Source organism: Perissodus microlepis, chromosome 20, assembly GCF_051167445.1.
Source record: "Perissodus microlepis isolate ML-2025 ecotype Zambia chromosome 20, ASM5116744v1, whole genome shotgun sequence".
In the NCBI taxonomy this organism is placed as follows: domain Eukaryota; kingdom Metazoa; phylum Chordata; class Actinopteri; order Cichliformes; family Cichlidae; genus Perissodus; species Perissodus microlepis.
The window spans coordinates 15914964-15926763 of record NC_140480.1 but is presented as its reverse complement, the minus strand read 5'-3'; the positions used below and the strand labels follow the sequence as shown (position 1 = coordinate 15926763).

At 39.2% G+C, this 11800-nt stretch overlaps 1 protein-coding gene across 1 annotated transcript; it reads left to right on the top strand.

The window, feature by feature from the left end:
- The first annotated feature begins 3931 nt into the window (after positions 1 to 3931).
- On the top strand, positions 3932 to 10808 carry cox4i2 (cytochrome c oxidase subunit 4I2). Its single transcript, XM_084917853.1, has 5 exons — positions 3932 to 4080; positions 8910 to 9000; positions 9643 to 9807; positions 9908 to 10039; positions 10407 to 10808. Exons 2-5 carry the CDS (start codon positions 8910 to 8912, stop codon positions 10538 to 10540), a joined length of 522 nt encoding a protein of 173 aa, XP_084773979.1. The 5' UTR covers positions 3932 to 4080; the 3' UTR covers positions 10541 to 10808.
- The last annotated feature ends 992 nt before the right edge of the window (positions 10809 to 11800 follow it).

Genomic DNA, 11800 nt, shown 5'->3' with positions numbered 1-11800 from the left:
TTCAACTCTAACTGACAAACGTGCCTTTTTTTAATGCTTTCATTTTCTAATTATGATACAAGCGGGGTGATTCTAGGATCAACCATAATGTTGCACATACAGTGCTTTGAACTTAATGTTAACAGACTATGTTTGCAAATCTCTTTAGATCTCGATTCAGTTGCATACACATTACATCGTTGGCTTCAACTCCATTCAATTTTATTTATATAGATTGATATTACAACAACAGTTGCACTTTATATTTTAAGGCGAAGCCCCAAAATACGAAATTTAGAAGCAACCCAATTAGCTGGATGGTCTACTGTAGTGTCTTAGAATAATTCATAGTAAGTAATCAATATTATTCACTAGATTTAGGATGGGCCCTTTAGAATTTTCCAAAGTAAGTTAAAGAACAACTTGTGGCAAAGCAGAAAAGAGGACAAACATACACAGCATTGTTTCAGTCTCTTAACCAGATACAGCAGAGGCAGACCACCAAATCATTAAGCACTTACAGCACCATTATTCAGTAAAGACAGTGGGAAATCACCCTGCTTCTCCACACAGCTGGACAAGGAGCAAACTGGTAACAGAGTCGGTTTTACACAAATGTTTTGTAATTCATACAAACCTGTATTGTCCAGACTCAACACAGAGCATTGTGTATTCAAAATTTCAAGAGTGGAGAATAGATTGTAGTCTGTCACATGAATGTTGTCAAACATAATTTCTTGAATGCGACATGTCCATTCGTTTCTTTTTGCTCCCTCTCTATCCTCCTCTCAGTCTTTGTGTTGCCACCCAAAAGTTTAATGTAACAATGAAACAGAATATGCTACTAATGTCTAGTGATCTAGCTAAAGTCAAATATAAATAAGTAGACACTTTATAAGTCACAGCAATACCTCCACGTTCAGAACAGTTTGCACTTTTGCTATGTTTCAGTTGATGAAACATAGCAAACAACAACAGCAACAAAAGTCTTATTCAATAATGAATCCATTAAAAACAATGGCATAAACTAATACTACAGTGCATTTCATATGATTATTATGTTTTTAGTGGTGCTATGAAGAAACGTAGGGGTGTTTAGACTCTTTTTATGGGTGCTCAAACTCACCTATGGTTACAAATAAAGAGATCAGTTCGCTAGTCCAAGGATGTTTGTGTGGTGCTGCTGTCTAGTGGGTGTATCTGGTATTACCCCTAAAAGCAAAAAGGGTAAAAGGTTAGTTCATCATTTGCAACTACAGTTTTTTATTTACCATTATCATATATTTTTTTTTAAGAATAAAAACCCTTAGTCTCTTCTTGTTTTTAAGGTTCTATACTCATTACTTTAATAATATCCATCTATCCATTCTCTGCCGCTTATCTTTTTTCAGGGTCGCGGGTGGGAGCCTATCCCAACTGTCTTGGGGTGAGAGGCAGGGTACACCCTGGACAGTATGTCTGTGAAGGTTCTTAGTCATCCAGATCACCGTAGTCTAAGGAGTCTAAGTCTTAAGGGGTCCACTGTCCCTCTGGGGGGATACTCCCACGGGGCTTAAATCTGGGACTCTCCACCATTTGACCCTAGAACTGAAGAAACTTCTCGGATGAGAGGTAAAACGTCTTCAAGCAACTTAAAGAAGTCCAGAGGCTTTTCTTTCCAAGCTCCTTAGACTACATCCTGGACAGGTCGCCAGTCTGTCACAGGGCTAACACATAGACACAGACAACCACTCACACTCACATTCCCACCTAAGGGCAATTTAGATTTCCAGTTAAACTAACTGCATATCTTTGAACTGTGGGAGGAAGCCGGAGTACCCCGACAGAACCCACGCAAACACGGGGAGAACATGCAAACTCCACACAGAAAGAGCCCGGCCTGATGGTGGAATTGAACTCAGGATCTTCTTTCTGTGAAGAACAGTGCTAACCACAATGCCACCCTCTTTAATAATATATGACTCTTCTATTTATGTTTTAAACTGTTTTGTTGATGAATGTTAGGAACCACACTGTGTGTTGAAATTTGCTTGTGAAGGCAACTACTGCTACTGAAAAGGTAGCAGTAGTACAGTTGACAGTAGGTAGGGGTGATGCAATATTCAATATACATATACATACATATATACATATATGTATATATGTGTATATACATATATGTATATACACACACACATATATATATATAGCCACCACCATTTTGTCCGTCTGTATCTGGAAGTCCCACAGGATCTTAGCTCGGTCATTCTCCACCACCCTTGGGGGCGTCTCCCATTTTGACCTCGGAACTTCCAGGCCATACACAGATGTTTCTGTATACTATGCCGGCCACTTGGTTATGGCGTTCCATGTATGCCCTGCCTGCTAGCATCCTGCTGTTATGTGCTGGATTGTCTCAGGGGCATCTTTACACAGCCTGCACCTATATATATATATATATATATATATATATATATATATATATATATATATATATATATATATATATATATATATATATATATATACACACACATATACATATATATAGGTGCAGTGGCCAAGTGAAAGTCCAGACCGCCATTGATTGTGGCTTAAAGAAAGCGGAGCATAACTCAGTTAACTCAATTGAGTGACTGATAGTGTCATACAAAAGACAATTACATCAAATTATTGTTCTAAAAGTTATTGTACTAAGTGTGCTCAGGTTTTCCACACACTGCTTTGTCATTTTGGCTCAGTTATTGTTAAGTAATGACACAGTGTAATGTGTCATGTGCTGTTGTTCATCTCATGTTGTATTTATCTAATTTTAAGACTTGATAACGACTAGATCTTTTTTATTGTGTCCAGATATGCAAAACTGTAGAACTGACAGAGAGTGTACTTTGATTATGACTACAGATGGTAGGGAAGGAAGCAGCATGGGCAGGAAGTTCCCCCAACTCTGCGTTCCTGCCTGACACTACCACCCGGCTGAATTCCAAAACTTAGGAGAAAAATGGCACTTTTTTACTTTGTTTGTCTTTTTGATTTTGCTCTGGAAAGTGCATTTAAAATTCTTTATCTACTTAGATGGAACACTAAACAAAGATGGGATAATAATTTGTGACAAGATTTCCTTTCTTAACAAATAACTCTAGCTGTACTTTGACCCATGCTGGCTGGCTTACATTATCAGCCAGCTTTTCCTGCATTTCCCAGACTATAAACTCAGATAGTGTCAGTGAACCAAAGCGTATAATCTTAGGGTTATATAAAACAACATGAGTGAAAGAAACATTCCCGACTAGCTCCCTTGCTTTTTAATAACAACATGTCTGCTTTATTTTCCTTTTTTAAGTCTGTGCGAGTTTAACTGAAAAGTGCTTTTTATGTCCCCACCCCCTCATGAAGAAATGTTTAAAAGGTTAATACCCCCTTAACTGCATTTTGGGTTCTAGGTATTTTGGCAGACTCACACAACTGAGCAGTGTGAGGTTACTATGAAAAAGTCTGTCCTTATTTGACCCCTGTCCTCCTGCCTGCACATAGGAGACTGTTGACCAGCTTGTGCACCACATATAACCCAGTAGCAGTTTGTCACAGCTATGAGATTAATGAGGACCTGGTGCCAGCGTGGGAACTTTACCCTTTATTTCCTGAAATCTCTGTCTGACTGTTCATATACAAGCACTTATTTCTCATTTTGTACTCTAAAAGATAGCCCACTGTGTGTCCTAATGTAACCTCAACAAATGTGAGCCCAAAGTCTCCACTCTGGCTGAATGTAAGCAGTGAAGAAAGCACATGGAGATGGGTCAGTAACAGAGAAGTAATGTGCCCTTGTATTGCCTTTGTTCTGCAGTCTAAACTCTGCCTCGCTCCCTTCTTTGCTAGTCCTATCACATGCTTTGCTCGATTGTTTACTTGCACTAGTTTGGTCACTCTCAGTCTAAGCTCCCTCCCTCCCTTTCTCTCTACACTCTTCTTTCCATCCAGCCTCTCTCACCCACCCACCAGCTGATTCCTGCTTAGTGTTATGTGGCGATAAGAGCAGAGACGAAACGGGAAAGAAAGCTCTAAAGAGACCTTTTCTCTCAAGATTTGGCTTTTTGCTGCTGCAGCTTTAATTCCGCTACTGTGAGTATCTTTCTTTGCCCGATCCAATAAACAGGCTGTAGTGTTGTTTGGCAAGGAACACTTTAGGAAATAGATGAAATAATAGACAAGTCTCCCTGCTCACACAACCCCAAACAGCAAGGGAGAGGAGGCGGACGTGCAGAAAAGCAACATAGATTGAGCTGAGAGATTTCTAGAAGTGTGTCAAAATGAGCAGCCTAAAAAACCCACACTTTTAATGCAAATTAAAGTAAATCAGAGCTACTGGTTATTTTTGCAGAATAAAAACTGAACTTCAAGATTTGTTGATGCAACTCTGTATAATTTTTTGTTTGCCAGTGGGTCTTTGAGTTAGTTTTATTCTGCAGAAAGAAAAGGTGTTGTAAAGGCACAAACCGAGTCTCTTATTTCTTTTCAAATATGTGTTTGTAACACAGTTTAAATGTTTCCATTTACCTCTGCCCTTGCAGAAGGTCAGCTCAGACACTTCAACTGACTCATGGCCAATTTCCACCATTTTCACTTGCTGTGTATGGGGGTGGGTGTTGAGTAGTGGTTTGCCAATATGAGTGAGGACCAGTTTAAATTATATACCATTAGAGTGAGGGCGTTTTTAGGAAAGTGAGGCATGACCTCACTTTGACACAGACTTTCAATGCATTATTTGAGTGTTACAATTTGGTTTAGAGTTCAGTTTAGAAATGAGAAAAGGCTGGGGTAAGGGGTAGGGATGTAATTGTGATGGTTATGATAAGGGGCTATGGAATGAATTTCCTCTGTGAAAATCCTCAAAAAGATAAATGTGCAAATTGAGGGTGTATGCTGTGCTTGGTACATACTTTGCAGGGACTTTGCCACCTAACAGAGATTTTAGAAACATGTAATTCATTGGACAGGTACTTCTAAAAGGTAGTTATTATCTGAAATGAACTAGGCCACTGGTATGGAACCTGCAAATAATACCAGGTAACAGTTTGTTTAGGTAAACTTTAACTATCAAGGATCAGATTTAATTTCTGTCTTAGTGCCTTTCTGTTAAAGCACTGTGCAGAAGTCTTGAGCCACAACTCATTTCTATATATTTTGTTAGCAAAACAGGAAATAGATGTAACGATTTTTGAAACATCCAAACACACATGGAAACACAGTAAATAATATTTTTAAAAACTGCATTGGAAGTGTTTTTGGGATGATTTAATTTGTTCTGGAAAAATGAAGCCATTGCCAATCAGAAACTTCCCAAATTACACTGAGCGTGGATCAAAATCTGATGTTATATTCCTGTGTTCATAATTTCATCATTTTGACAGAATCCCCAACACCAATGGCTGAAATGCAGCCCCAGACTATAACAGAGCCTCCACCATGTTTCTCAGATGGATGTAGACACTTACTGTTGCACGTCTGTCCTGACTTTACTCACATGATTTGAGTCAAAAATATCAAATTTAGATTTATCACTCCATACCTCAGCCTTTTCTCCCCATTTCCCTTCCTTAACGATGGCTTCTTGTGAAATACCCTTCCACTGTGACCATTTCTGGCGAGGCTTCAGTAAAAAGTTAGTGGTTCAGCTTAAGGGTAAAAGCTATATTTCGGGTCCTCGTCTGTTTTTTTCAGGTTTTTTTATCTTTTCCATCTTTTTTTATTTTTATCCTTTTCATCATTTCCATTTCTTAAGTGGAATACTTCAGATACTGTTCATCAGATATTGTTTAACTGGGCTTAGGGCTGCTAATTCTACTTCTGTCCTCAACTTGTCCAGTTTCCTCAAATCTTTTAAAGGACATGCTGCACACCATGCCGAGCTTCCAGCTAATAACTTTGAGAATCACTTCCCTGAGAATCCCTGTTTGGGTTCGGCAGACAGGGATAAAATCCTATTTATCTATACCTAGGCCTGTCAGACAGTTAAAGGGTTAAGAAACATATATATTTTTGACATAGTGCTAGTACCAAAATGCCTAAAGATACAATTTAAGTTGGCTCTTTGCTAAGCTATTTATGTATAAAAGGAACACAGGTAGCTCAGTAGAATTTTCCAAAGTAAGTTGAACTATTTAGCAGATGAAAAGCAGATAAATGGACAAACATGAGCATGACTTCATTCTCTTAACCACATGCAGTAGAGCAAGTCCACATAATCATCAAGTACCTAAAATAAGACACCTATTTGTACTTGTTGACCTTATATCCATCCATTCAATTTTTTTTCCCTGCTTATCCAATTCAGGGTAATGGGGGTAGAGAGGTGGGGTGCACCCTGGACATGTTGCCAGTGTTTCACTTGACCTTATAACATCTTAGTTTAATAAACAACCCAGAATTTCATGAATGCATCCAGTTAACTTCTTTCAGATAATCTATTATAGCAGATCTATTGACAAATAATTAAGGATTACAACCTGTTCATCTGGGCAATATAAAAACTCTATTAGCCCAATTTTAACCTATTTTAAGCAGACACTTTCATTACATTTAAGGAATCTCAAATATCTATTGATCAGACTACTGCTACATAATGTTTGATGTACAGATTGTTATTTAAAAGCTAGCTAGAAATACCGTCTCTGATTTGTTATGTGCAACAGGGAATCAGACGAATCAGGTGAATCTCATTAAGTGCTTTATAAAGGTGGCTTGGAAGAGTGCCAAATCCTCTTTTTGGTAGTCTGGCCACCTCATTATCTTTTGCTTTAGAGTAGCCAGATAATAAACCATAATAAAAAGCACCTTGATGCATGCTCAAACATCCAGTTAAGTAAATCCCAAAAGGCTGATTCTGTTCATCTGGACGTAGCGTTTTCAGTGGGAGAAACGTCTCGCCACTCATCCAAGTGACTTCTTCAGTCTCAGCTGACTGCAGGCTTCCCCAACCTGCAGGTGAACGAGTGACAAAATGTTTCTCCCACTGAAAATGCTACATCCAGATGAAAAAATCAACCTTTTGGGATATAGTAAAAGTACTAACAATAAAGTGTTATTTTGATATTTTATGACATTTTGCATTCCTAGAGATGGTACAGGATAGAATGAAAACAGATTTAACCCTTCCGTGTTCTTGTTGTCATGATGTTACAGTACAGTCACACAGGCGTTGTTGCTTCAACAGTGTGGCTTGTCATTAATAAATAAGACTTTTGTTGCAGTGGCAAAAAGAAGATGATGAGGTAATTTCATGATCCAAATCACTGGTGCAGATTTAAAACACACTTTACATGAAATACAGCAAACATTTCAAAGTGTTCTGATAATGTGGGGACATTGCTGTGTCTGTGTATTTGTGCTTTCTAAACAGTGTCAGAAATGTTAGCTAATGTAGGCTAGATCACTAGAGATTATTAGCTAAGTTGGATGTACTTTATTATTTTAGTTAGTTAAAAGTTCTGTCCCTGTTCTGGAAAATTGGGATTCATTATTTGTTTATGGTACAGCTCTAGTGCCAGGTAACAGCAAGAGAAAATAATGTTACCTATCAATGGGCAGCAGCAGTCTGTATTCAATTTAGATATTGCTGTTCATATGTTCAGGTGTATCGACTGTCAGGGTGTTTTTTCACTGTCTTTATTGAATAACGGTCATGCAGAATCATGCATAAATACTGACAGAACAATAAAACTGATGTAAAATTGTTTGATGCAGACAAGATAAAGGAATAAAGCTGCATCTAATAATCTACAATACCACTGTTCATCAGGCATGCACAAAGATTTTACATGCTCTTGAAAAGCTTAAACTCTCCTATCATCAATGCACATAGGTCAGAGGGATCATCCATGGCAAGAGAAGTGATTAGTCAGTAGACAGTGATTTCTTATCTGCCAATCTCTGATCTAGAACCTAACATGCTCTGGAGCAGGTTGGCTTTGCACCCTACGTTACTATAGTGATGTTCCCAAGTGAACCACTTTGGTAGTACTGAAAACCCAGTTACCACAGTGATGTTCCCAGGTAAGAAGTGAGCCACCCTGGTAGTAGTGAAAACCCAGAGTTAACCTTGAAGTTACCTGGATTTTAGTGTGCAATATTCAATACCTGCTGCCACTGACATCCAACCACCGCACTGTGAAACATTCTGTTCTGCGGCTATTAGCATACTGTACTATTGTATCATATATACATATAAATACATTTATTTATATCTAAATTGTATTTTTTCTGCCTTGTATTGTGTATAGTTTCTTCTATGTTTGCATAGTATTGTTGATCTTAGGTATACTGCATCTATTTATTTATTCCTGCCACGTCCACTACTGCTGCTGTAACAATGGGAATTTCCCATCTCTGGGACTAATAAAGGCTATCTTATCTTATATGACAATTAATACTGCTTCTTACTATTACTCTAGTATCAGATCTAGAAAATGTTACATTGGGGGGGGCGCAAGTCAGTCAACTCAGTGAAGTATGTGAAAATCTCCTATATGTAAATGGACTCAACAAAATAAACCATATTTTTGTCGGAATTGTGTCGGAAAGAGAGATGAAACTCTTTCTTTTCCAGGTTTTATAGCAGTGATGTTAATGCGACATTGCAGAGTAAACATAATTAAGAACACTAATTATGGCCTTATTATATTAGTGCTGTGCATCCTGGCTCACTGCAGTGACGGTGACACTACACAGTGCAGCGCCTAATTGTATTTATCAATTACACCCGTGTTCACCCTGCCAGCAGCGTTTGTACGGCTCCTGCTGCTGCTGAGTGTTTTCTTCTCTCTAAAGACTCCAGTGTTTAACCGTCACTGACCAGTAGCTCGAGTTATACCGCTGAGGTTTGTCTCTAAGGTGTCTATAACTATATGCCAGTAAAGTCATAATGATGATAATGTACATTTACCTGTTTCTAGATGCTGCGTTTGACTACTGGGCGCGTGGGAAGCCTCCTGGCCAGGCGCGCGACAGCTGCCGTGACTACCAGCACGAGGATGGCGAGCAAAGGTGAAGATCGTGAGCTTTTTCAGAGGTTTTCAAAGGGGATTTAGCTCATGGCCGACATGGGATTTATAGGTCCACTATAAATATTTTAATCTTACTTTTATTTAATAGTATAAGTAAAATGGCATCTCTAAAGTTTTTTCTGTCTCACAAAAAACGGCAAATACTGACAAGACCTTAAATTTTCAGAGCATAAACTTAAAAAGGACAATTTCAGACATATTAAGCTAACATGGAGATATGAAGTTTCTATCACGGCAGAGATGTGGAATTTGAAAAGTAGGCAAACACAGGTGTAAATTAAGGCTTAAAGTTATTGATAAAAACTGAAGTGTTTACCAACAATTTTATGCTAAAATGGCTGCAGTTTATATTGTTAATATTAGTAACGGCCGAAACTGACGAAGATCGCCACCATAGAAAAGACGTGATCCAAAGGAATTATGGATTTAAGTCAAGTAATGTGATTTGTTAGTGGGGGGTTTCCCATCATGCAGTATACTGAGTTAAACAGCAGATGGCGCTTATGTGCTTTCATAACTACACACATATAGACAAGATGGTACCTGGGCTTATCAATGATGGAGTGGGTTGTGAGGGGGGACAAATGTACACTGCTGAATATCTTTGTATCTGTGCCTCCAGAGGTGTCAGAGTCAGTGGACATGTCTCAGCCAATGTACTGGGACCGTGTGGACATCCCACTGCCTGACAAACCCTACAAAGATGTCCTGACTGATGCTGACAAGAGCCTGAAGCAGAAGGAGAAAGGACCCTGGGGTCAGCTGACTAAAGAAGAAAAGATTGCCTGTAGGTTCTTTAGTTTAGCTCATTATGCTCAGTAGAAGGGGGGTGCTGTGTTATTGATGCACTCATCTTACCCCCCCCCCCTTCCCCTCCCCTCCTGCAGTGTATCGGCTGACGTTCTGCAAGACCTACCCAGAGATGAAGCAGCAGACAGCAGAGTGGAAGACGGTCATTGGGGGCATTTTCTTCTTCCTGGGCTTCACAGGCATAGTGATCTGGTGGCAGAGTGTCTACGGTAAAATCTGACTTTTGTGGTCTGAAAAAGTTAAACCAGTCTCTCTCGCAACTTAACACAAGCAATGCCTGTGGCTGAGAACACCAAACCTTTCTTGTCAACATCACACACTTCAGTGCCATTTTTTTTTTCTCTCAGCAGACTTTCATTAAGGAAATAACTAATAGCATTAAAGATGGCTCTGGCTCTTTTCTAATCTCCCAGTGAGTCAAACCAGCTGGGCCAGAAAGGACCTGAACAGAGCCTGACACAGCTAGATGAACATCAGGCTTTAATAATGCAACTGTTTATTAGTGTTTGGCAAGTTAATTACAGGTGGTACTGGAGTGTGGAGCATCATGTGAGTTGCATTCTTTTGTCCTTGTAGTCTACCCTCCACGTCCCAGGACCTTTGATGACGAATGGAAGTCCCAGCAGCTGAAGAGGATGTTGGACATGAAGATCAACCCCATCCAGGGCATCTCTGCCAAGTGGGACTATGAAAAAGGCCAGTGGAAATAAAGAGGGCTAGGCAGGGGGCTGAGGTAGCACAGTCTGGACCTTTTACCTGAGAGTGTGGCTCAGTTCGACTATAGGAAGCTGCTATTGTTTTTGAATGCTGTTACGACTGTCAAAACCACTAGAAAGATGGAGCCTCTCTAGGGAATTGTACTCTGTTACCTCTAGCTTTCCAAACAGTATCTTCCTCTAAAGCCACTTTAGCCTTCAGTCACAGGGATAACTTTGTCCGTCCTGATGTAACAAAATAAAGTTTGGCTTTTGTCTGTCATGTGTCAGGAGTGTTTATTGTGGAGTCCTGTGTATAGTAAGTACTTAACTGTGCCATTAACCTTTATCAGAACTCTGAGAATATTTACCTCCACCAAGGAGGTTATGAGATATGAATAGATTCTTAAAGGTACGGACTGATTTCAGTTTTTGCCAGCAGTGGAAATCATTTTAAAAGGAAATGACTTTAAGTTAATCTGGGTCCAGTAATTGTTTTAAAGGATTGTTTTTATTGTTCTAAGGTAAGACTACTGGCAGACTCACTTATTTTGACAAATATGAAAACAAAGCCTAAATTCTCAGTATTTGAGAGCCTTTTGTCTGACTTATAAAGATGCAGGCAATCAGGCTGGCTAAGAAAATGCTCTAGAAGGCTGCGTTCGCACATGTAGACTGCACATCAGTTTAAAATATGGCAAAAGTACTTTTAGTAAGTTCTTCTATGGAAATTCTGCATAACAAAAACAATACTTGAAGCATACATGGATATAGGGCATGATGCTACAGTTTAAGGAAATAACAAAATGTGCTTTTCCTGACAGCAGCAGACTTGTCAGAGTCCTCTGGTTTTGTGTGGTTCATGTATGAATTATTGGATAGTTGACTGTGTGTGTGCTCATTGCTGTTCTGTTGTTTGAAATTTGGTTTCTCGTGTTTGACTTTCAGATCATTTCCCTGTGGTGAGTTTTAGTTCATGAATGAGTCATGATGCCTGATTTTGCTGTACGGTTATTCTAGTAATGAGTTCAGTTTTGCAATTCTGTCTTTTGATTTTTAGTACTCTTAGTTCCTTCAGTTTGTTCTGTTTCTTCCTCCCTCTGTCTGCTCTTTGTGATGGTGCCTGTTATGAAAGGTTACTTTTTTTTTTCACGTCTGGTATTAGTTTTACTTCCTGTCTGTCTGTTTTCCCCTGATTCCCTGATTGTTCTCACCTGTGTTAATCACGCTCTGTCTGTTCGTGTTTGTTGTTGTTCAAGCAGGCTCACTAAACTC

What these genes read in the sequence shown, in the direction of transcription:
- cox4i2 (XM_084917853.1), top strand. Translation starts at nt 8,910, where the DNA reads ATGCTGCGTTTGACTACTGGGCGCGTGGGAAGCCTCCTGGCCAGGCGC. An exon ending in CACGAGGATGGCGAGCAAAG is followed by an intron (nt 9,001 to 9,642) that starts GTGAAGATCGTG and finishes CTGTGCCTCCAG; the next exon opens with AGGTGTCAGAGTCAGTGGAC. An exon ending in TAAAGAAGAAAAGATTGCCT is followed by an intron (nt 9,808 to 9,907) that starts GTAGGTTCTTTA and finishes CCCCTCCTGCAG; the next exon opens with TGTATCGGCTGACGTTCTGC.